Source organism: Cheilinus undulatus, linkage group 14, assembly GCF_018320785.1.
Source record: "Cheilinus undulatus linkage group 14, ASM1832078v1, whole genome shotgun sequence".
Taxonomy (NCBI): Eukaryota; Metazoa; Chordata; class Actinopteri; order Labriformes; family Labridae; genus Cheilinus; species Cheilinus undulatus.
Window position 1 is genome coordinate 47,829,462 of NC_054878.1, and position 26,668 is coordinate 47,856,129.

General features: G+C 40.5%; 1 protein-coding gene across 1 annotated transcript in view; it reads left to right on the forward strand.

Moving 5' to 3' along the window:
- The window catches only part of myo6a (myosin VIa), a 232,260-nt gene that overhangs the window by 203,036 nt on the left and 2,556 nt on the right, over window positions 1-26,668 (forward strand). The window contains exons 32-34 of the mRNA XM_041805103.1: window positions 5,174-5,280; window positions 10,277-10,408; window positions 20,704-20,922. Of these exons, the coding sequence (XP_041661037.1) occupies window positions 5,174-5,280; window positions 10,277-10,408; window positions 20,704-20,922 (458 nt within the window). The remainder of the gene's footprint in view (window positions 1-5,173; window positions 5,281-10,276; window positions 10,409-20,703; window positions 20,923-26,668) is intronic.

Consider the following 26,668-nt stretch of genomic DNA (forward strand, 5'->3'; position numbering starts at 1 on the left):
GTCTAAGTTATAAATTCTGAGATTAAAGTCAGAATTCTGAGATTAAAGTCAGAATTCTGAGATTAAAGACAGAATTCTGAGATTAAAGACGGTATTCTGAGATTAAAGACGGTATTCTGAGATTAAAGACGGTATTCTGAGATTAAAGACGGTATTCTGAGATTAAAGACAGTATTCTGAGATTAAAGACAGTATTCTGAGATTAAAGACAGTATTCTGAGATTACAGACGGTATTCTGAGATTAAAGACGGTATTCTGAGATTAAAGACGGTATTCTGAGATTAAAGACGGTATTCTGAGATTAAAGACAGTATTCTGAGATTAAAGACAGAATTCTGAGATTAAAGACAGTATTCTGAGATTAAAGACAGTATTCTGAGATTAAAGACAGTATTCTGAGATTAAAGACAGAATTCTGAGATTAAAGACAGAACTCTGAGATTAAACACAGAATTCTGAGGTTAAAGACGGTATTCTGAGATTAAAGACGGTATTCTGAGATTAAAGACGGTATTCTGAGATTAAAGACAGTATTCTGAGATAAAAGACGATATTCTGAGATTAAAGACGGTATTCTGAGATTAAAGACGGTATTCTGAGATTAAAGACGGTATTTTGAGATTAAAGACGGTATTCTGAGATTAAAGACAGAATTCTGAGATTAAAGACAGAATTCTGAGATTAAAGACAATATTCTGAGATTAAAGACAGTATTCTGAGATTAAAGACAGAATTCTGAGATTAAAGACAGTATTCTGAGATTAAAGACAGTATTCTGAGATTAAAGACAGTATTCTGAGATTAAAGACGGTATTCTGAGATTAAAGACAGAATTCTGAGATTAAAGACAGTATTCTGAGATTAAAGACAGAATTCTGAGATTAAAGACAGAACTCTGAGATCAAACACAGAATTCTGAGGTTAAAGACGGTATTCTGAGATAAAAGACGGTATTCTGAGATTAAAGACGGTATTCTGAGATTAAAGACGGTATTCTGAGATTAAAGACGGTATTTTGAGATTAAAGACGGTATTCTGAGATTAAAGACAGAATTCTTAGATTAAAGACAGAATTCTGAGATTAAAGACAATATTCTGAGATTAAAGACAGTATTCTGAGATTAAAGACAGAATTCTGAGATTAAAGACAGTATTCTGAGATTAAAGACAGTATTCTGAGATTAAAGACGGTATTCTGAGATTAAAGACGGTATTCTGAGATTAAAGACAGAATTCTGAGATTAAAGACGGTATTCTGAGATTAAAGACGGTATTCTGAGATTAAAGACAGAATTCTGAGATTAAAGACGGTATTCTGAGATTAAAGACAGAATTCTGAGATTAAAGATGGTATTCTGAGATTAAAGACAGTATTCTGAGATTAAAGACAGTATTCTGAGATTAAAGACGGTATTCTGAGATTAAAGACGGTATTCTGAGATTAAAGACAGTATTCTGACATTAAAGACGATATTCTGAGATTAAAGACGGTATTCTGAGATTACAGACGGTATTCTGAGATTAAAGACGGTATTCTGAGATTAAAGACGGTATTCTGAGATTAAAGACGGTACTCTGAGATTAAAGACGGTATTCTGAGATTAAAGACGGTATTCTGAGATTAAAGACGGTATTCTGAGAATAAAGACAGAATTCTGAGATTAAAGACAGTATTCTGAGATTAAAGACGGTATTCTGAGATTAAAGACAGAATTCTGAGATTAAAGACGGTATTCTGAGATTAAAGACGGTATTCTGAGATTAAAGACAGAATTCTGAGATTAAAGATGGTATTCTGAGATTAAAGACAGTATTCTGAGATTAAAGACAGTATTTTGAGATTAAAGACAGTATTCTGAGATTAAAGACAGAATTCTGAGATAAAAGACGATATTCTGAGATTAAAGACAGTACTCTGACATTAAAGACGATATTCTGAGATTAAAGACGGTATTCTGAGATTAAAGACAGAATTCTGAGATAAAAGACGATATTCTGAGATTAAAGACAGTACTCTGACATTAAAGACGATATTCTGAGATTAAAGACGGTATTCTGAGATTAAAGACAGTACTCTGACATTAAAGACGGTATTCTGAGATTAAAGACAGTATTCTGACATTAAAGACGATATTCTGAGATTAAAGACGGTATTCTGAGATTAAAGACAGTATTCTGAGATTAAAGACAGTATTCTGACATTAAAGACGATATTCTGAGATTAAAGACGGTATTCTGAGATTAAAGACGGTATTCTGAGATTAAAGACAGTATTCTGAGATTAAAGACAGTATTCTGAGATTACAGACGGTATTCTGAGATTAAAGACAGTATTCTGAGATTAAAGACAGTATTCTGAGATTACAGACAGTATTCTGAGATTAAAGACAGTATTCTGAGATTACAGACGGTATTCTGAGATTAAAGACGGTATTCTGAGGTTAAAGACGGCATTCTGAGATTACAGAAAGAATTTTAAGAATACATTCATAGTGTAAAGTCTGTGATTAACATTAGAATACTGACTTTAATCTCAATGTTTTGACTTCAAAGTCCCAATTCTGAGATTGAAATGAGATTTCATAGAATTAAATCAGATTTATGAGATTAAAGTCTTCAAAAAGTGAGATTAAGATTCTGGGATTAAAGTCATAATTCTGATTTTAAAGTCAGATATATGAGATTAAATTCTGAGTGAAATCAAGAAAGAGAAAAATCAGATTTTTTATTATAATCAGAATTCTGGTAGTTTAATCAAAATTATAAAATGATATTCAAATGTCTTACTCTTATCTTAGAATTCTGAGTGAAAAGTCAGAATTTTGAGATTAAAATCTGGGATTAAAGTGTGAATTCTGGAATTAAAGTTTGAGATCAAAGTCAGAATTCTGAAATTAAGCTGTGAGATTAAAGTTAGAATCCTGAGATTAAAGTCTAAACTCTGATGGTGAAGGAAGTGACTGCACTTCCTGCTTGGTGTGTAGAGACCGCCTCCGTCTTCAGTTCTGTTTTTCTGTTGGTTAAATACCGACAGTCTGGATGATGACACTGATTGACATATGAGCAGAGGAAATGTTGCAGGCATGGATTATTGTTTTGGTTTTTTCATCGGCAAAAATCATGATGGGGTTGTTCAAAAACGGGACATGTAAGAGTTTCATAGATTTTTGTGGGGACACAGAGTCCGAAAACGGGACGTCCTGGTTAGGAAGTTACAGTAGACTCCTCATCTTATTTGGAGGGTGACAGAATCCCTCCCATTAATTCTCTGCTGCCTCCATCTTTGTTATTGTTTTGATTGAGCACCCCCTGGTGGCCGCATTGTGCCTTTAAAAGTAAAGCCTGAACTCTAATGCCCCTCCTGTGTGATATTTCCAGTATTTTAAAGCCTCAGCAGGTGAACGTGACTCTGCACCTGACTGAGTGACCGTGCATTTCCTCATCAGATTACTGCCAGCTAAAACAGTCTTTTCCACGTGCGTTCCCGTCAGCTCCAGGGCGGCATGAATGAGTGATGTCAGCCTAAGTCATGCCAGCGTCTCCTCATGTTTCCCCCGTGCGTCTGTCTGAGGATAATTGGCTCAGGGTCCTCTCTCCCTCCACCTGAAACGCGGCGACGGTGAGAGCAGAAGGTGACTGCGGCCACTTAGCACGCAGCCGGAGCCGGCGTACACTTCTGGGAACAGCTTCACCGCGCTAGTCAGAGGCCGGTTAACGCTAATAACCAGCCACCCAATAGGATTAAAGAACCGGCAGGGTCACACCTCCAACTTCCTGCTGTTCTAAAAACAGTAAAACCCTGGATTAATCAGCCATGTCAGGAGCGTGCCAGCAGCTCGGCCTGCAGCTGGAGAGGAGCTGGAGTCTTTAAACTGTCATAGCTTCATTTATAATTCATGTCAGTTAGCTCCAGCCTCATGTCGGCTCCACGCCGTCTTACCAGGGGTGCTTTTGACTTCCTGGAGACTGAAACAGCATGCTTTTTAACAGCGCCGACCTTTAACCCTCTGTAGTTCTCCTGTAGAAATCCTTCTCTTTCCTTTAACAATGATTCTGCTCATCTGACCCGTTATTTCTCCTCAGTCTGACCTCTGTCTGCTCTGCTGTTGTGATTTAACTGTGATTACTGTTCCTCTCATTACGGCCAGGTGGGTGCAGTTTACTCTGCTGAGTCAAGCTCTTTTTGAATGTCATTTAAGGTTTGTTTGTTTTTTGACTACAAACTTAAGAGAACAGCTGCCGTTTTAATACGGGTTTATACAACACTGATTCCAAAAAAGTTGGGACATTGAAACAACAATTTTTAAAGGAAGTAGACAAAACAGTCAGAGGTCTAATCTGGTTTTAAATTATGTATAAACACATTTAAGATGTAGTTCTATGAATAGTGGCTCACTTTAGCTTAGTTATCCTAACCCTCTGATAGTTTTAGGGCGTAGTTCCGCCCCCACAGGTGTCTCAGTCTGAGCGAGGGGGCGTCTGAGGTCTACAGTCAGCAGCCAGACCCCTTCAGCCTCACAGAGATTTCTCCAGATTCTCTGAATCTGTTGATGGCGGGAGATTCAGTCTTCACTATTTTACATTAAGGAACTTCTCAGAGATTGTTCCACCAGTTTTAAACGCAGTTTTTTATAGATTGGTGAATCTCTGCCCATCTTTACTCCTGAGAGACTCTGCCTCTCTAAAATATTCCTTTTATACCCAGTCATGTTACTGACCTGTTACTGACCTAATTAGCTGTTAAATGCTCCTCCAGCTCCACCCTTTGCTTGCCCTGTCCCTACTTTTTTGAGAAGTGTTGCTTCCATCAAATTTAAAATGAGCTAATATTTTCCTGAAGTAGTAGATCGTCTCAGTTTAACTTTTTATATGTTTGTTCTGTTTTATTGTAAATTAAATACGGGTTTATGACAGTCTTTCTTCTATATGACACAGCGTCCAGACTTTTTTGGAATTGTAGAATTCATCATCAGATATTACCCGCCAAACTTGAAAACTCCACCCACCTTCTTTCAAACTTCTCCCTTTAGATCTTTTCTTTACCCTCGTTCAGAAGGTAAATGTGAAGTGAATAACCCCGACCTCTGACCTCTCTGCTGACGGTTTCCCACAGTTCATAGCTGTGGGTCTTTGTCGTCTGACTTCCTGTCCCTCTTGTCTCTGTCACGTCAGAGGTCCACAGGTCCAGGCCTCCAAGGCCGCTGCTGCCGCCTCCAAGAAGTACGAGCTGAGCAAGTGGAAGTACGCCGAGCTGCGAGACGCCATCAATACCTCATGTGGTGAGTGTCCCGTCATAATTTCATCATCGTCACCAGATTCCCTCCTTTTACACCCCAGCAGATTGGTTTTAGCACCAAAAACGCACGTTAATTACCTCTGTGTGTTACACACTGTAAGTGTGAAACAAACCAGAGCAGGACCCTCAATCCTGCAAACAACCCGTAGTTTTTCTTCTTCCTCTGCAGACAGACTCTGCTTTAAACTGAAAACTCTCTCTCACTTCCTGTCCACTTAATGGACTACTCAGACAGATTTTTATCTACCTCTCTTTACGCACCACTTGCTTTTATTTTTGTAAACTCTTCATCGTTTTACGACCACTTCTCTCCCGTGGGAGTGACCTGCTGCTGGAGTGGAACCATAGTACAGCTGTTTTTACTAAAACCATCATTACTAAACCACACATATACCTGTGTAGTGTTTTTGTCAGACAGTATAGCCTTTCTTTTATTTATTTGACCAGATAGAGACTAACTGAGCTCCAGATCTCTTTGTGGATGACCTGGCCAAGAGGTCAGCAGCAGATGTCATGAAGACTAGTACATATTCAAGAGAGCTAGATCACATTTTGAAGTGCAGTAGTAGGAATGGATGAATGAATGTTTTTATTTAGGATGCATACATGTTAATAAAAAAACAAGCTTGTCTATGACCCTTGACCTGTCCACAATCCCCTCAAGAATCAGTAACATCCATTTTTTTTCCCCGCTGGGAGGGAAGTTCCACCCTCCTTCATTAAGCCACATCCATTTCCTGAGAGAGGCGGAGTCAGGTGCAGAGTCAGACAGCTCATTAACATTTAAAGCCACAGACGCAGAAACAGCTCGTGTTGAGCAGGGCTGAAACAGAGGAGTTTTTAGACATGGAGAAATCAAACACTGGATTGTTTTTTCAGCAACAAACTTCACAGGCATGTTCTGGGGACCTCTGAGACCAGTATAAAGTTAAAGGGGACATATTTGTCCCCTTTAAGACAACTTTATACTGCAAAGTCTAGATCAGCAAAGTCCAGACCAGCAAACACCCCACCATTTGCTGCGCCTCTTATTCTTTAGTGTTAGACCACCAGTGCGGGCTGTGGTGAAGAGTGCAAAGGCTTCTTCAGCCCCAGGGCCAAATGGAGTCCCCTACCAGGTCTATAAAAGCGACTCATGTCCTTAGATTCCTGCAGTGATTATATCGGAGTATCGGAGGACAAATGATGCCAAGAGCCCCGTGTAAAGCAGTGGAGTCCTAATTCCCAAGGAGAAGGAGTCTTTGATTTCACTCCTGCATGTAGATGTGGCGAATTTCTTTAGTGTCACGGTACAGTGGTTCGCTAGTTATTCAAGAAGGAATAGTTCAATACAGTGGTTCTCAACGTTGGGGTCAGGACCCCCTTGGGGGTCACGAGACACTGAGAGGAGGTCACTAGATGCCTTAAAAGAAATAGAGAACATTTTTAATTATATAAAACTGTATATTTTAACCAAATTGAATGAAAATATATGCATGAAATTAGTCAAATGTAAAATAAATGTTTTATCAGTAGCTTTGCTTCTAGCATCCATTTTTATATTGAAAATATCTGTTTGTGCCACTTTTTAACCACTTTCCCACTTTCGCCACTATCATTGGCAACTTTGCATCAAGTTTTGGTCAATTTGGACCCTTTTTTGCCACTTTTTACCCAGTTTTGACACTTTACACAAATTTTGCCTGATTTTAACCAGTTTTCATCACTTTTTTCCCACCAATTTTAACACATTTTAACACATTTTTTCCACTTACTTTGTCAATTCTTGCCTATTATTGCTTCTGTCAACCTATTTTAAGCACTTAGCCTCTTCTTACCACTTTTGACTGCCATTTTTGCCCATTTTAACCTATTTTTTCCAGTCCCAGCCACTTTTTTCCACTTCAAAATCCCATTTCAACAAATAAGCCACCTGTTTTTGCCACTTTGACCCAATACTGCCATTCTTTTATTATTTTTGCCACCTCTAACCTATTTCTGGTATTTTTAAATCTCATTTCCCCACTTTTCCCACCAATTTTAGCCATATTTAACCCACTTTAATTCTGTTTTTAAGAAAATGGGTTTACATTTTTACGGAGGCTGTAACTAAGGCACAAACTAATAAGAAAAGATTTTTGGGGTATTTGTTGCTTTGATAAGAGTGGTTATTATTCAGGTTGAATGCATGGATATCATAGCTTAACTTAAACATGGGCCCCAAGTTTGAATGGGGCCCAGAAAGGTCCCCCTTATGAGCGGCCTTGTCTGCACATGACTATTCCTCAATGTGCATGGCTGAGTTTAACCACTTTCATGTACAGTGGGGGTCCCGGGTCTCTGGCACCCTCTTTTTCTAAGCACCATATCATGACCCACTGAAAACAGCCGTGCAACCCACTTTTGGGTCCTGACCCCCCAGTTGAGAAACATTGGTCCAAAGGTGTACTTATTTTCTGTGTTGCAGTGGCTTTAATAGAGTAGTTTTTGTTAAAGTTTTTGGAGCTCTAACTCCGGTGTGATGTGAGTGACGGCGGTTGTTGTTTCAGGGCCAAAACTACTGACTGCACTGATGTGGAAAATCCTGGGCTTACTTCTGCAGAATAACTGCAGAGCGTTGTAGTCTAAATGCTCCCAGTGGAGCTCTTGTTACGTTGATGGTAAAGAAAAGAGAACTCTGTCGTCTCCTCATTATGCTGAGTTTGTGTCGAGAGCCCACCTGGTCTCCAGCAGCAGGCGGCGTGAAGGACGAGGACGGAGGGATGGACGTCTGGCGGCGTCGTACAGATTAATGCGCGCAGGAGCGGAGCCCGCGGGCGGCCGCACACAAACACAGAAATGACTGTGTTAGCTGTTAACAGGCCGCTCAGCTCGCCTCCCAGACGAAGCGGGAGCCTGCATACTGATGTGATCACGTCCGCCGCATCATCATGATCTGCAGTGGCGGAATAAAAGTCCAACATAACAGAGCGACGAGGGGGTTGTTGACACCTGCCACACTCCAGTTTATCCTGCAGTGATTTCAGCTCCGCTCAGTAAATGGGACTGTGTTTTTTTTCCACCATTCGTCTGCCTGCAAAGTATTTTTGTTCTGTTGACGTTACCGAGCCACTTAGTGTGCATTAAGCTTCTCATCGCACTCTGTTAGCCTGCACGCTCCAGCTCATAAATTGAATTTTTTGTCCTCTTTTTCCCTCTAAAGTAATTTATCTGAATCATCCTGATGAACTGTGTTATCGTAAGGCCGCGGGGCTGTGTTAACCGTCTCTGTCAGGCCGTCTCCGTCTCTGTCTGCTTTGATTGTTTTTAAAGATAAAATGAACAGCAGCCGTTTGAAGGTGAAATGGACAAAAGCTAATGTGTCCGTCAATAATCATTGTGTAAGGTTTCTGTCATAAACAAAAACATTACGAGGCCGTTTGGCTCCACTGGAGGAAATCTAAGATGAAATATCCAGACAAGTGTATGTGCTTTAATGCTCATATGGAGCAGTAGTACTGAGTCACTCCCATAATAACAGCTTTAAGCTGCACACGTTTTTAATGTAGACCTGTGTCAGAGCTTTTTTCTCCACTCCACAAAAGCATCCCTAACACTGAGGTCCTATGTCCCTGATCATCAACTGGCAGCCCCCAAAGCTTCCTGTCTGGCCCCCAGAAGATCATTAGATTCAGAGAAGGAGGAAAAGAAGATGTTGTGGTTTTACGAGTATCCCTTGGCTTTAAATGTCTGCAGCTGTTAAATCTGTCCCACAAACAATGAATATTGAAATATTTTGAGAATGACTTCACATTTGGTCTGTTTTTGCAGAAATTTACTGTCATATTTAGTAGATATTTAAAAGAGAGGTAAGGTTGGCAGAAGTGCTGCAAATATGACCAGATAGAGTGGTGGAAAAAGGTTAGAGAGTAGCAGAAATAGGTGGTAAGTGGCGAAATGGGTTTTAAAGTAGCAAAAAGGGACAAAAGTTGGTAGAAAAAGTGGTGAAAAGACGTTAAAATGTGGCAAGAATTGGTAAAAGGAAAAAAAGGGCAAAGAATAAAAAAAACTGGTTACAAATGACAAAAAAATAGTGCAAAAAAAGTAATGAAAATGGGTTCAAAAGTGTCAAAAAGTAGAGAACACTGGCAAAATGGATAAGAGTGGTACAAAGTGGATAAAACATGCAAGACAATTGGTTTAAATGGGTAAAAGAATGGTAAAAATTGTGTTAAAGAGGCAAAAACTATCAAAATGTGTTAAAAGTGGCAGAAAGTGGTTTTAAAGTTGCAAAAAAAATGTTGACATTATACAATGAAAAAGGGTTAAAAGTCAAAAATAGAAGAAAATTGAAAAAAAAAGGATAAAAAAGTAGCACAAAGGGGATAAAACATGCAGGAAGAATGGTTTAAATGGGTTAAAGAATGGCAAAAAATGTGTTATAGAGGCAAAAATTAACAAAAATGTGTTAAAAGTGGCAGAAATTGTTAAAAAAGTAAAGAAAAGGGATTCAAAAGTGGCAAAGATAGAAGAAAAGTGGCAAAAATGGATGAAATTGGCACAAAAGGGGATAAAACATGCAAGAAAATTGGTTTTCAAAGGCTTAAAATCTTGCAAAGATCGGGTTAAAGAGGCAAAAAGGGGTTAAGAGTGTCAAAAATGAGTTAATACTGGTACTAAATCACACTTGTGGAGGGCCCATTCTCTGGGATTTTCAGGGGTCCAGCCAGTCCTGTTGTCAGGCTCTTGTGGCCTGCTGCATAGATAATAGGGATAGATCTCACTGGTAATTCCTAAAAATGTCCTGTATTTTGAAAGAAAATACAAATAATACTACAATATTATTTCAATCAAACCCAAAATATTGATTTAATTTTTGTGTATTTGAAAGTCCGGCCCCCAGAGTTTCTGTCGGGACTAAATCCGGCCCTTGTGTGAATGTTCTTGATGACCCACGCCCTATGATCTTAGTGTGAGATTTCCTCAGGATTGTTAACGTTTCTCTGATTTTTCTCCTGCAGACATCGAGCTGTTGGCAGCCTGCAGGGAGGAGTTCCACCGCCGACTCAAAGTTTATCATGCCTGGAAGTCAAAGAACAAGAAGAGAAACACAGAGACGGAGCAGAGAGCGCCCAAATCCATCACCGACTACGGTGAGAAATTTGATTTTTAAGGCAATGGGTTTTTTTTTTGCACTTTTGACATCTTAATTTTGATTTTTATTCCAGCACTTTTCAAGCATTTGCAGGACAAATATTGCTCTTAGAGGGTATTTTAGGCTACCTCCTTGGAGGATGAAATAAAGACTGAAAAAGTATGTCTTATTCTCCTTTTACAAAGTTATGTTAGTTAAATAAAAATCTGTAATGTAAAATAAGTGACTGCATAATTAAATATTCTTCCTCTTTAAAGTGCCTGACCTAATTCATCAGAGGTCCAGACAGTTGGTGCTAGTAGTCTCAGTGATTGTAGTATAAAGACACCTGTGTCTGGTTAATCAATATTCCTGGCTACCATTACACCATGAAGACAAAAGAACCCTCAGAGAAAAGGTGATTGAAAAGTCTAAGTCAGAGGATGGAGACAAAAACATCTCCAAGTCTCTGAACATCCCCCAGAGTTCAGTTAAATCCATCATGAAGAAATGAAGGAATATGTCACATGTGTAAATCTGCCTAGATCAGACCGTCCTCACACACTGAGTGGGCGTGCAAGAAGGAGACTAGTGAGAGAGGACACCAAGACACCTATGACTACTCTGAAGGAGCTCCAAGCTTCAGCAGCTGAGATGGAGAGACTCTGCAGACAACAACTGTTGGCCGGGTTCTTCACCAGTCAGAGCTTTATGGGAGAGTGGCAAAGAGAAAGACACTGTTGAAGAAAACTCAGATTCAATCTGGACTAGAGTTCACCAGAAGGACTGTGGGAGACTCCATGGTGAATTCTGATGAGACTAGAATGGAGCTTTTTGACCATCAGACACTGACATCACCACACACACACCATCCCCACTGTGGAGCACGGTGGTGGCAGCATCATGCTGTGAGGATGCTTCTCAGCAGCCGACCTAGATGGCTTGTGTCCAGATGTTTGAGCCTGACTGAGACCTATCCACACAGACTCAGAGCTGTGATTGCAGCCAAAGGCGACTTTACTAAGTACTGACTAGAAGGGATGAATTTTTATGCAGTCACGTATTTTACATTACAGATTTGTAATTATTTGACATTGTTCTTTAGAAATCTGGTTTCACTTTGACATTAGAGAGAGGTTTTGCTTTTTTTTTTAAGTCAAAAAGCTAAATTCTTTTGACCATGATTGATTGACAAAATTAATAGAAGGGTAAAACATCCCAGAGGGTGAATATTTTTTATCCATAAACAACATTTTTAGTCTGATAAACGTCTGAAATGTGGCGTTTGAGGCTGCTGAAATTTTGACATCTTCGTCGAGCTCCAGCTGATGCTCAGACACGAAGATCAATCGCTGTCTGTCTCTCACCTTTCGGCTGCCATTGCCTCATCTCCTTGTGCCGCATGTCATGTTGTCATGACAACAGAGAGCTCTTATTGTGTGCTCTGCTCAGACTACTGATTGGACCACCAGCAGCCCGGCTCTCCCATCATCCCTTTCATCCTTCTCTCTGAGAGTCAGATGTGCTGCTGGCCACTCTCACAGACACGTGCCACGAGGCGATACCTATTAGAGGGCGATACTGTAAATCTGTGACGACCATGACACGAATATTCTTTAGGACCTTTGTCCCTTTTATCCATCCTCTCTGGAATTCCCACCTTCACAAAAGCATTTACAAAGTCAAATATTTAGTTGGTTTCCTGGAAGTGTAATATAAAACTCCATCAGTGAGGATGTGTTCGAAAGCCTGCCCATTTTTACCCATCTATCCTAAGGCTAATCTACAATGCATGTATGTTTTTTTCCACTTAAAACCCTGATTACAATCCTCTGAACGCACAAACTGAACGATCCATCAAGGGAAGATTCCCTGGACATGAAATGTCACAGGAACTCTGGTGATAAAATGTGACTTCAGAGGAAAAACAAACATGGAGGATGACTGAAATTTTCATTTGGCTGCAAAGAAAAAGTTTGGGACCCATTGCATTAGAGGTCAAGCCTCAAATCAGGACTCAATCACCTGATCACTGGAAGGGGCAGGCAAAAACAACTTTAGGCTCACAGAGATGCTGTGCATGAGTGGTGTCCAAACTTTTCCATTGGGGGCCACGTACAAATAGATTCAAGATGGCGGGGCCAATTTCATAGGCGTCACTTTGATATTAAAGTTTGTGAAACCAATCTAATGTAGGTTAAGACAGTGTTTCCCAGTGGAGCCCCCCCCGACACACACACACACACACACACACACACACCCACACACATGTACCTAAGAAAAGTGGAGCCCTCCCAGGACCCAAGAGAGAAGAAAAATTGACACACTGCTGCCAAAAATCAACATAGATTTGAATTGTTTCACTGATAGAGCAGCCTCAGAGAAGACAAGGCTTTGTGCCCCCCATAAGATCCTTTGGGGGTCCCGGATCCTAGGTTGGGAACCAACAGGTTAAGATATGCTCAGTGATTGGGTATGCTTATGGTAGCATGGTAGCACCGCCTTGTGCCGAAACAAAGGACAATGATACAGTCAAGCACTTGCTTCATGCTCTGTTGAGGGCTGTATTTCATTTGAGTTAAAGAATCTTCGGCGGGCCGTTGACAAAAGGGCTGCAGGCCACAATTGGCCCCCGAGGCCATAGTTTGGACACCCCTACTAGACAATATGGTTCTACTTGTTGAGCCATGTTCTGAGTCAAATATAGGTCTAAAATGATTTGCTAGTCTGCAGTCAGTCCAGAAAGTTCACACTGGTATCGGATCAGGACTTGATATCAGCTGATACCAAACACCTCGGTATTGGAATCGTATCGGGAAGGAAAAAATGGTATAAAAAAAAAAGTTCAAACTGCAAAAGCCGTTTCATCAGGAAAAATCGGACTTAACCAAGAAGACCAAAATGAACTTCAGTGCTTTCTGGTTTCAATGAGATTTTATCCGTCTGAGACTTCCTGTGATGCTCTGACACTGGTGAATTTCAGGGTGAGATGTAATCCCAGGTCTCCGTCACAGTCGGCAGCTTTAGTGACATCTGCTGGATTGGAGGTTTAAAGGCCGAGGGAGTTAAAAGTGACAAAGGTCTTGGACTGGAATTTAAACCAAAACGTCTCAGTTCTTTTTCACATTTTCTCCACTGAAGCGATAAAAACCCCGAGGACTTCACAACCTGCTGGACAAAGTTTGAAAAGAGCAAGTCTAACGCTGAGTCATTTCTCTGAAGTATTAGTAATCGATTTCACAAGACCAGTCTCATTTAGAGCTTAATTTATTATTGATAAAGTAAATCAAACTTTTAATGAAGCATGGAGTGTTTTAAGTTTTGTAGGCTTAACTTATTGGTGTTACAGCGTTTCCTTGATATTAAACTAAATGTTTTAATGGTTTTAAGGTGGTTTAATTAAATTTTGTTGAGAGATAAGCATTATTCTTTAATTTTCTTGACATCATTTTCCCATTTTGTCACCATATCTGAGCACGTTTCCTCATTTTGTGGTTCCCTGGTTAAAATGTGGCCTCAAAGTCAAAAACTGGACCTCCAGAGATCAGACCACATTTACATAGAAGTTTGATTCGACCCTCACATCAACGCCAAAGTTAGAGAGAATTCTAGGTCTGGACGATTTGTCAGTAATTGACTTCTTCTAAAAATATCATTGTATCCTTTCTACTTTTTCTCTTTTACTGTGGCAGCACGCCATCATATGTTATGTTTGTGATCATGTGTTTTAAAAATATACACTACTGCTCAAAAGTTTGGGATCACTGGCAAATTTCTAAAACCCTCGGGGCTTGGGCTCTAACTCGGACCTGGCTTTGTTACAGTAGCTGCTGTATTCATAGAAGTGTGGTCTGATCTCTCTCTTTTTCCAGTTTCTGTTGTTTTGTTGCTGCTTTTCTATCATCAACATTTACAAACAAACAACCAGGAATGGCTTCAGAACAGCTGATATCACAGGAAGTTGGCTATCATAGGACTGCCCTCAGACTCTGGGTTTTTAAATCCTAAACCTGACTGTTGTTCTGTGTGTTGTCACCTGTTGAACATCGTGTCACATCACATCCTGCCGTGTCCGTCTGTGTAACCTGGCATGTTTACTTTCAGATCATTCACCTCCTGTGAAAAAAGCATGTAAGTGCTCCTCCAGTGTGTCCCCCCTGATACTAACCTGCAGAGCTCCATCCTGCTTATTAACCCCCCCGCTCCTCCCTGGGATCACTGCTGGCCTCGGGTTCATGCTTTGTGCTGCCTAGTTTGATGGAAAAGTTTCCCTTCAGGTGGAGGAGGGTGGATGGGTTCTCAGTGAAGCGCTGCCTGCGTTCAGTCGTGTGTTTGGGGGAGATTATTGGAGCTATTGGGAGGCAGCGAGCTGCTGTCTCGTCTTTACGGCCGCTGCTGCGGTGCCAGCTGTACGAGGGTTTGATAAAGAGCCGAGGTAATTCCTCCAGGCTCTTAAGGCTGTTATTGATACTCCCACACAGAAATTCTCAGGGATGGAGAAGAAAGAGATGGACGGACGGCTCTCAGGGCAGCCGGCCTGCTTTGTCGTTTTGCAGCGGATGATAGCATCACGTCTGCAGCGGCATGACGGCAGGAAAAGGCCGCTGCACCCACTAATGGAGGAGAGGGGTGTTGTAAAAAGGTGTCGTCGTTCAAGCATCTAGCAGATGTTTCACCTCATTCACTCCGGACTTAATGAAGATTTTAGATACACAACGGCACGTTCTGCTAAATGAGGCATACTGTGGAACAATCAGACCAATGCTGATGACGAATCCACCATTTAACATGCTGATGTTTTTAAACAGTCTCTCCTGAAAGGTTGTTTTAACTGTTACTGGCATTAATGTGAACACTAAAACTGCAGCAGGAGCTTCATGAACGGGTTTCTATGGCTGAGCAGCTGCATGTAGGCCTCACATAGCCAAGTCCAACGCCAAGCGCTACAAAGCAGTGGTTCTCAGCCAGTCAGGCATCAGGACCCACCATGACCACCTGAACAAAAACTGTGACTTAGACTTTTTAAATGGTCATCCAGTCAAATGTATTTGATATAAGTTTGGTCTCCAAATGAAAATAAAAACATATTTAGCAAAGAGACAAAACAAAACGACCAGCTTTAATCCTCTGAGTTGTCCCATTCTAATGTCGCTATCCACGCCTCCATCGCTCTCACAGGACATTTTCCAGCAATCCTGGAACTTGGCTGAATTTCTGCAGCCTTAAAAGATGAAATCCCCACCAGTAACTTAAATATTCAATGTCTTTTTATCCATTTTGAGCCCATTCTTCGATCGTTCCTGCAGCTAGCAGGTTAGCCAGCCGCTGTATTGTCTGTGTGTATCCCAGAATACAATGCAACTGGGCAATGACAAACAATGGCAGGCTGTTCCGTTGTCACGTCATGGTTTGCTGGACAGGGCATGTGCACAGACTTATAAACTGCAGAAGAGAGCCTGATGACTCAAAATAGAGAGAAAGAGACACAGAGAGGCCGTGACGTGTCACTTTAAATAATGACTCAAATTACCAAGGAGTTTTTATAAATATGTGAATATTTTCAAGGCTTTTAGTCACAGAATGATCATTTTTGCATTCTTTGGTCTCAAATAGATGAGAGAACAAGTTTGTTTCCATTTAGTTTTTTCTTTTGTCTTTATAGTTGCATTACTGCAGCAGGGGATGCACGGTGGTGCAGGGGTTAGCGCTGTTGCCTCACAGCAAGAAGGTTCCTGGTTAGCTTCCCAGTCAGTTTGCATGTTCTACCCAGGTTCTCCAGCTTCCTGCCACCACCAAAAACATGCTTGTTAGGTTAACTGGTGACTCTAAATTACTTGTTGGTGTGAGTGTGAGCGTGCCTTCTTGTCTGTCTCTACATGTCAGCCCTGTGATTGACTGGCGACCAGTCCGGGGCATACCCCGCCTCTCGCCCAATGACAGCTGGGCAAGAGGCAGGCTCCAGCCCCCGCCGCGACCCCCAACGGGATAAGCGGTATTGAAAATAGATGGATGGATGGATAGATGACTGCAGCACACATATTCTTAACCCTTGTGCCCTCCTCAAATTTAACACCCTCTTTACACCTTCAAGGCAAAAACGTACATGTACAGAAAAATTGCCATTAAATCACCATACATCAATAATTTTTCTGCCTTTTTTTTTCATAAATCTCTTTAACAACTACAGACCTGCTCAAAACTAACAAACATTGAATAATATTCAAGATTTTAACTCTTTAAATGCCAGTTTGATTATTTGAAATATTTTATTTTTCACTACAAAAAAACACAAAAAGTGAATTATTTTCCCTAAAATGAATAGTAGAAAGATGGGGCTTTGGTGCTGATGAGAGTCTTGGATGGGTCAAAGATGAGCAACAAAATTGGCCTGGAAGGTGTCCAGAGGGTACAAAATTCATTGAGAGAGTATGAATGACATTTAAAAGTAAAACATGCTGGATTTCAAAAATTTAACTAGAAAGAAAAGTTCCTGTAAAAATTCATGCCACAAGCTGTAAAACTGACAAAATGATCAAAAATAATAATAAAAAAAAACTTGAGAAAAATGGCCAAAAATGCCCCAGGAGGGTACAAGGATTAAAGCCCAGGTTGTCTTGAAGAAAAGGATGTTTAGAGCGTTAGAGCGTTACCTGTCTGACTGAAGTTTGGTGGAGGAGGGATAAGGGTATGGGGCTGTTTTTGAGGGTCTGGGCTAGACCACTTATCTCCAGTGAAGTCCATTCTCAATGCTTCAGCAGACCAAGACATTCTGGACAATGCTATGCTTCCAAGTGTGTGGCAACAGTTGGGGGAAGACCCTTTTTCACTGTCCCACACAGAGCCCTGAACTCAACCCCATCCAGCACCTTTGGGATGAACTGGATCAGAGATTGTGAGCCAGGCCTTCTGGTCCAACATCAGAGCCTGACCTCATAAATGCTCTACAGAACGAATGGGAGCACATTCCAACAGGAACACTCCAGAATGTTGTGGAAAGCTGTCTAGGAAGAGTGGGATGTTGTTCATGGATGCAGACATTAACCTGCAAACAGGATCCAAGGCTAGTAGCTAACTTTAGCTACGTTCTGCAGAGCGCAGACGACAGACATGGTTTAATTTGAGCGGTTTAAAAAGATTTGCCTAGAGGCATCACTAATCTCCATCCCCAGTTGTTATTTTGTTATTTTAGCTGCAACAGTCATGCAACAACGTCCACAACATCCTGGAGAGACTGATTAAACTCTTCTGCTGTTTCGACTAATGATTCATTTATTCTGAAAGCTGAAATTGCACTTTCGTATTCCAGCGAGCACTGGCCGGGCTTTCTGGGATTTGCAGTTTGTCAGAACGGCTGACCTGGACTTTGCTGTTTTTGCTGATTGTTTTCTGCTCTGACAGCAGATCCACCTCGTTCTACGTCACTTCAACGTCAATGAATGCAGTTCCTGAACCTTGAATGAGTCACTAAAGCAGCTCATTATGAGTTCAGCAAGCAGAAAAGTCATGTGCAGGTTCCTCTTTGGAGAGTTTTTCTGCTGCTTTTGTGAAACAAACCAGAATGCTGTTTTTCAGGTGAAGTTTTGGGAAAGAAATTGCATGTTATGGCCTCATTTTTTTCCATTTGTTTGCCCTTTTGGAGGTGCTTTCAGGGCACTATTGATTTTTAGTGATGTCAGCAAAACAGATGGTCCTTTAAAGTGTCCAGACGCTCATTTTACAAGGTGTGACATCTTGGTATCACTTTCAAAACCTGTTGAATCTTAAAATATGAATGCAAGTTTCCATCTTTCAGCTTTCAAGACATGCAATTTGGAAAAAAAAAAGACATTCTTTGCAGCAAAACCTCTCAAACAAGCTGATTTTAATTAGAATCAAGTGATTTTAAACTGACTCCAAGATGAAACGACTTGTCAAAATGACCCTTTCTGCAGAGCGCTCCCTCTCCAAGCTGCAGTCTGAGTCTTTCTCCTGTAGTTAAGCTTCCCCACTCTGCCTAGTTTCTTATTTTACGCTCCACTTTGTAGTGAGATGTAAATTACGGATGTTTTTATGTTTCATCTGAGTGTGCAGACCCCTCCATAAACATCTGCCATCACGCTTCATGTCTCCCTGACTTCTCCCCTCAGTCATCAGCAGTCTGCCGGCTCCGCTGACCCTTCGACAGCCTGGACGGTGAAAGACGGAGACGAGGGAGCGGCTTCATTATTATTCACACCTGATCTGAGAGTAGACGAGCGGGGCTCCATGTTTACATGCAGAGAGTTCATGTGGACCCACTGAACTTGTGTTAAAACAAGGAGACGTAACGCTATCTCAGCCTGGTAGCTTCACTTTTCCTTGACTTTATCTGCCTGTGTATTAACAACTCTGTAAAACTCTTACTTTGAATGCGTTTAAGGTTGAATCAGAGCTGTTTTACTGAGCTGCCCAGAGTTCAAAGTTAGAAGTGATGACATAAAAGCTTTAAAACACTGATTGTCAACTGGCGGCCCAGGGGCCACATCAGGCCCCCCAAAGCTTCCTGTCCGGCCCCTGAAAGATCATTAAACTCAGAAAAGGAGGAAAAGAAGATTTTAAGAGTACCCTTTTCCTTTAAATATCTGCAGCTGTTAAATCCATCCCAATTAATATTAAAATAGTTTCGGAATGACTAACCATTTGATCTGTTTTTACAGAAATTTACTGTCAAAATTAGTCGATATTTAAAAAAAGGTTAAGGTTGGCAGAAGTGTTGCAAAAATTGGCAGAAAAAAGTTGTGAAAAGAGGTTAAAATGTGTCAAAAAAGTGGTAGAGGTGGAAAAAAGGGCAAAGGTTAACAAAAATTGTTTACAAATGACAAAAAATTGTGCAAAGAAGTCAAGAAAAGGGGTTAAAAAGTGGAAAAATTGGAGAAATGTGGAAAAAAGTGGATAATAGAGTAGCTAAGGGGATGAAACATGCAGAAAAAGTGGTTTAAGGGGGTTAAAATCTTTCAAAAATTGGACGAGGCAAAAAGGGGCAGAAAGTATCAACAATGGGTTAAAAGTGGGAAAATGGTTTTCAAGTTGCAAAAATTGTTGAAAAAAAAATTAAATAAAAGGGGTTAAAAAGTGGCAAAAATAGAAGAAAAACGGCAAAAATGGATAAAAGAGTGGCACAAAGGAGATAAAACATGCAGGAAACGTGGTTTAAAAGGGGTTAAAATCATGCAGTAATTGGGTTAAAGAGGCAAAAAGTATCAAAAAGGGGTTAAAAGTGTCAAAATGGGTTAATATTGGTGCTAAATGACAATAAGGGAGGGTCCATTCTCTGGGATTTTCAGGGGTCCGGCCAATCCTGTTGTCAGGCCTGCTGCATTCTAGATAATAGGGATAGATCTCACTGGTAATGACTACAAATGTCCTGTAGTTTAAAGGAAAACACAAATACTACTGCAATAATATTTCAATCAGACCAAAATGTTGATTTAATTTTTGTGTATTTGAAAATCCAGCCCTCAGAGTTTCTGTTGAGACTAAATCTGGCCCTTGTGCAGAAGGACTTGATTACACATGCTTTAAAAGGTCAGTGTTTCAGCTCTGCATGCTAGGAAAACCTTATATTATCCTATCTAGGCCTAGGATATGCCCTCTTTTAGGGCAGGGTTTGACATTGTGTGAAATAATCTGCATGAATTAGGAGCAAGGCAAGAAGTTCTAGTCACAACACTGCATAAACTCCGCGCTCAATCCTCCCCAATTTAGCCCTATCCCTATGTTTTCAGATTCACATCTAGTGAGTGCAGTGGAAGTGATGGATGTTCAAAGCAGCGCTACAGAGAAACAAGATCTCATTTCGGTATTCTTTCATAGCAGTTAAACTCTATGGAAACATGTCGACACCTCCACACAACTGTGCAGGAAGGAGCTGAATTTTGTTTTATTGCTGCAAACTGCATCAGCGTTTGTTCGAGACGGCACTGGCCACTGTTTAAGTAATTCGTCAGTCTATATGTTTTATCATCATTATTATTAAGTCCTTTAAGCTAAGCCAATGAAGCAGAAACCTGAAACATAAGGACAAACCTGGTGCAAAGATTGTTTTTTCCCCTTCATAAGGTCAGAGCTGCACTGTCTGAATCTGGATAAAAGAACATTTCAGCAGCCGGTGTCTGATCATGCTGCGTGTGTCATCTCTGTTCTCTTATATACGTTAATACACAGGATGATAGACAAGAACAAGGCTGATGGAGAAACTTCCTCATTAAAGCCTGCATGTAAACATGGCCCCTGACTCCTGATCGGTTGTGCTCCATCTTTGGAAGATTACTAACTTTTTCCTCATCCAATCAACAGCCCAGCAGAACCCGGCTCCGCCTATCCCGGCCCGGCAGTACGAGGTAGCCATGAACCGGCAGCAGCGCTACTTCCGCATCCCGTTCATCAGACCAGGTGACCAGTACAAAGACCCGCAGAACAAGAAGAAGGGATGGTGGTACGCTCACTTCGACGGGCCCTGGATCGCACGGCAGATGGAGCTGCACCCGGATAAACACCCCATCCTGCTGGTGGCAGGTCAGTACTGCAGGGAGGCGGGGCTTTCTATTCTGTCTGCAAATCTGCAAATAGTAAGATGCAAGATCCAGCTTGATAACAGAAGGAAATACTCAGCTGACATCACTGATAACACTGACATCACCACAAACACACCATCCCCACTGTGGAGCACAGTGGTGGCAGCATCATGTGGGGATGCTTCTTAGCATCCCTGGAAGGCTTGTAAAGATAGAGGGGAAAATGAATGTTGCTAGATATAGGACACTGATCATTAACTGGCGGCCCAGGGGCCACATCAGGCCCCCCAAGCTTCCTGTCTGGCCCCCGAAAGATCATTCAATTCAGAAAAGGAGGAAAAGAAGATTTTAAGAGTATCCTTTTCCTTTAAATATCTGCAGCTGTTAAATCCATCCCAATTAACATTAAAATAGTTTTAGAATGACTAACCATTTGATCTGTTTTTACAGAAATTTACTGTCATAATTAGTCGGTATTTAAAAAAAGGTTAAGGTTGGCAGAAGTGTTGCAAAAATTGGCAGAAAAAAATGACAAAAAATAGTGCAAGAAAGTCAAGAAAAGGGGTTATAAAGTGGCAAAAACTGGAGAAATGTGGCAAAAATGGATAAAAGAGTGTCACAAAGGGGATAAAACATGCAGAAAAAGTGGTTTAAGGGGGTTAAAATCTTTTAAAAAATTGGACAAGGCAAAAAAGGGGCAAAAAGTATCAACAATGGGTTAAAAGTGGGAAAAATGGTTTTCAAGTTGCAAAAATTGTTGAAAAAATTAAATAAAAGGGGGATAAAAAGTGGCAAAAATAGAAGAAAAGTGGCAAAAATGGATAAAAGAGTGAGACAAAGGGGATAAAACATGCAGGAAACATGGTTTAAAAGAGGCCAAAAGTATCAAAAAGGGGTTAATAGTGTCAAAATGGTTTAATATTGGTGCTAAATGACAATTAGGGAGGGCCCATTCGCTGTGATTTTCGGGGGTCCAGCCAATCCTGTTGTCAGGCCTGCTGCATTCTAGATAATAGGGATAGATCTCACTGGTAATGACTAAAAATGTCCTGTAGTTTAAAGGAAAATACAAACACTACTGCAATAATATTTCAATCAGACCAAAATGTTGATTTAATTTTTGTGTATTTGAAAATCCGGCCCCCAGAGTTTCTGTTGAGACTAAATCTGGCCCTTGTGCAGATGGACTTGATGACCCTGGATATAGGATATTATATCAGATATCAGATATTACCTTTTTGAAATCTGTTTCCACAACCATGATTGATTTATAAAATCAATAACAAAAACATCCAAACTTTTTATAGGCTTTGTATGGGCATCTGCTCTTCCAGCTGAATAAAACCAAGCTCAACTCTAGCCGTATCTGAATAAAATAAAATTATGATGAAAATACCGTCCATTTTCATCAAACCAGCATCGATGACAGCAGCCTTTCAGCTTTAGAAAAGTCTAACTCTGGTTGAAATGCATGTTTGAGCCCATTATAAGTTACAGTGCTCTTTATGATTTTAAAACAGAAAAACCCTTCAACATGATAATCTCCTTCTGTCTGATCTGTCACTCAAACAGGAGCATCAGCCCGCCCACTCAGAGGCTTTAAGGCAAACAGAGCTTTTATGGCTCTTCTCCTTTCACTTTAACAACAATCAACAATGAATGTGAACCGGCTCCTGACGGGAGTTTTCTGTCATCCACAAAGGACAACTGTTGTGCTTTCGTTTCACGTCACTGGAAGAATTATTTATGCGTTTTGAAGCGGGGGTTGTTGCAGAAACTCTGAATAAAATAACCCTTTTTTCTCCTTTTTCACATACAATGGTAGTCATTTATCTTTTTCATATTCTAATGAGTCGATCAGAGAAAGCATCCTCAGGGGAAACTTCCACAAACCGTGCTTGATGGTTCATATCGGACGATTGGAGCAGGCTCCTAAAAATATAAAAGCCTCGGGTTGTTCCCGGTGATCGCTCTGACGATGCGTTCTGATGAGGAGGAAGCTGCTGAAGTGTCGCAACGTCAACACGCTGACAGTTTGTTGAAGTGTCACACCTGATTTCCACAGCGCGTGTCAGTGTCAGAGGATCGATGGAGGCTTCATGTCCTTCACTGTCCCTCCTTTTTACAACACTGCCTCCTCTTTTATTTCTGTACCTCCTACCTTTTTACAACCTTCTTAACTGCACACTAGAACCAGAAACAAAGCAGCGCTGTGCTAGCCTGGTTTATTAGGGGTGTAACAGTTCACAAAGGTCATGGTACCATTCATATCTCGGTTCAGTTCTAGTTTGGTTTAACAGGGAAAAAAAAGCGAGAAATGGTGGATGTTTATTTCTAGGTTTTATTCATTGATTATTTTGAACTGTCAGTAGTGACACTTCCTGTTTGCTCTATCTTATGTCATTTAAAAGTCCCTGTGATCGTTAGTACAGTCTGTAGAAAACTGAACATCACACAAAAAAATGCAAATGTTAATGCTTCATTTAATGCATTAAACAAAGAACTGCACACTCTGAATGCAAACAACATTGAAGTATATATCACTTACATTTCTAGTGTTTTTTTATGCATTTATTAATGCTTCATAATATTTGTGCAGAAACAGTAACAACCAAAGAAATTTGGAATTTCTTTCAGATGAACAAATACCAGGGCCACCAGTTGCCCACCCCTGGTCTATCAGCTTTGTAATGTTCTGGCTGTTTCTTCACTGACTGGAAAGTATCAGGAGTATTTTGTGGACTTGTTATCAACATTTATTTATTAAATATTACCAGGTCTCTGCTTCAGCCATAAAAGTGAAACCACGTATTTAGACAAAAAGTTTCCAGCAGGCTGTAAAATCACAGACTGAACCAAAACACAGATATAAAAAGATTTAAAAAGATGTTTTTGTTTACCCATCTGCCGTAGCATATGTGAAAGTTCATGATTTAAAGCGTCTCGCCCCCTACAGGAGCGTTTGAAACTTTCTCTGAGTGTGAGAATTAAAGGTCGTCTGTGGGTCAAAGGAGCTTCTGGGTTTACAAAGCAGTGTCTCTGCTCTACATGTGATTTAAAGTCAGTGATCATCAATTAGAAAGAGTGTGCGTGATGTAGGAACAGTATTCTGGAGCAGACAGCAGAGTGTTTTTGTGAATAAGTGCCTCATATAACACAGTGTTAACATGCTGCTGCAGCTTTTACTGCCTCCACAGCTGCAGATGGAGTCTGTTATACCAGCTGCATATAAATCATCTTTTTTTAAGGGGTTCAGATCATTTAGGATGTCTGCTGTTTCTGTTTATACACCAGAAAATACATTCAGATGAAGCAACCTAAAAAGAGTGCAATCTAGTATTTTATATCATATTTAACTTGAATTTAGGAGGCCAAACTGGGGCGCTGATTTATGCAGGAGTGGTGTGAGGTGTCGGTGCCTGAAGCTTAAGTCTAAAAAACAAAAAAGAAAAGGCCTTTCCTGAGTAAAAAGTTACTTCACTAAAAGAGCTGCGTTAAATCTAAAGTACGAGCGGCCTGTTGCATCCATCTGTCCATTATCCATACTGTGGGAGGCCAGAGCAGATCCCAGCTGTCACTGTGAGAGGCAGACTACATCCTGGACTGGTTTCCAGTCAGTCATAGGGCTGTCAGGGAGACACAAACAACCAGTCATGCTCACACTCACACCTACGGGCAATTTAGTGTCACCAGTCAGCCTAATGAGTGTGTTTTTGGACTGTGGGAGGAAGCTAGAGTACTCAGAAATCAAACTGAATCTTCACGTTGTTAGAGAGTCCTATACATAACAGAACGCATGGTGAAAAGTGGTGTGCAACTAATGATCACTATCCTAGCATTGTGTACCATCATCATCCATCATACCAGCTCAACACAGCATAGCCAGTGAGCATGGAAAAGTTTGTGTTTTTAAAGGTGATGTGTGCTGAACTGTTGAATGCCCGGTCCTTTGGTAATCTGCATCAGAGTTACTGTTCTGCTAACTTAATTTTTAATCATTTTCATCCGTTCAGTCCTTCAATCCCAGTCAAATGCTCTGTCAAAACACTCTAACACAACCACCTACCTCTAGTAACCTCTGCGGCTATGGCTAATGGCTACTGCCATGCTGCTGTGAAGCTCTTTAACCTGGTGTAAACAAGAGGGATCTAATAGCACTGATAGCATCTTAGCACAAGGATTGAAGGCTGGTGGTGCTAGCGCTGCTAAGATTTATATCAGGGGTGTCAAGCTCTCAGCAGGGGCCGGATTCTGAATTTAAGGTGGCTTTCACACTAGGGGCCCCGGTCCCGGATCCGAGTGCACTTGAGCCCAAAGTCCGGTTCATTTGGGTAGTGTGAATGCAAACGAAACGCGCCCGGGCACCGGACCCAGGCCCACTTGGGGAGGTGGTCTCGGGCACAATTCAAGTGGACTCTGGCACGGTTCGGATGAGATGTGAATGTAACCGCGTTTGGATATGGGACAGAGCCTCGTATCAGCTTTATGACATCATCGTAAAAACTAAACTTCCTACCACAGCGCGGCAGTTTGTTCACATTTTCCCTCAATAAAGGGCGAAAATCATCAGAATCAGTCAATAAACGGTCCGTTGTGACTCACCTTACGGATGAACACAAGTTGGAGTCAGTGAGAGGAGGTGCAAAGGCAATAAAAGTCTCCTGTCACCTTAAAAACCACTTTATCTGCGCAGCGCAAGCCCATTTAATCCTCTGAGATGCACATAGGTGTGCAGAGATGAAGAGCGAAGTTGCTGGCATCTTAAAAGTGATTTTAATCATCCATGGCTGCAGGATGGACTTTTTGCCGGGTCAAAACAAAAAGCAATCTTCGCTGACCCCAGTGGTTGCCATGGCAGCTTCTTCTTCCTCCTCCTTGGCAGGGTTGTAACCAGCTACGTGCATACCGCCACCTGCTGTTTCAGACCGAGTAAATACGCAAGTGCGCCCAGGCATTGTTCGCTGTTGCTAGTGTGAACAGAAGCCATAAACTGCCTCATCGGGGTGTTAAAAGCTCAAAATCTGAAATTACAAAGTAGAATTTATCAGTTCAAAACACATGATTAAAAGTCAAATTATGTTTTGAAAAAGTAGGTCAAAATCATGAGTTTAAAAGCTCAAAATACAATTTCAAATTATAAATTTTGAGTCTTAAAGGTAGAAATGTGAGATTAAAAGTCAAAGTTAGGAGTTGGAAGGTCAAAACGTGAGATAACATTTGAAATAATTATACAAAAAGGTAAAAATATGACTTAAAATTTAAGATGGGGGGTTAAAAGCTCAAAATCTGAAATTACAAAGTTGAATTTATTAGTTCAAAAGGTCAAAACACATAATTAAAAGTTAAATTATGTTTTTAAAAAGACAGTATATGCAATAGAATGTCAAAATCATGAGTTTAAATGGTCAAAATACAATTCAAATTATAAATCTTGTTTCTAAAAGGTAAAAATATGAGATTAAAAGTCAAATGTAGAGTTGGAAGGTCAAAATGTGAAATAACATTTGAAGTAATTATACAAAAAGGCAAAAATATGACTTAAAATTTAAGATTATGGATCCAAAATGTCAAAATATGACATTAAAAAGTCAATATAATGAATTGAAAACGTTAAGATATGAAATAAAATGTGAAAATGGTAAGTTTAAGTCTTAATTGTGAAATGCAAAATTTGAAATATGAAATGAAAACATCCCTGAATTTTGATTTTATTCTTTAATTTTTCAAATTTTTTATGACTTATCAAG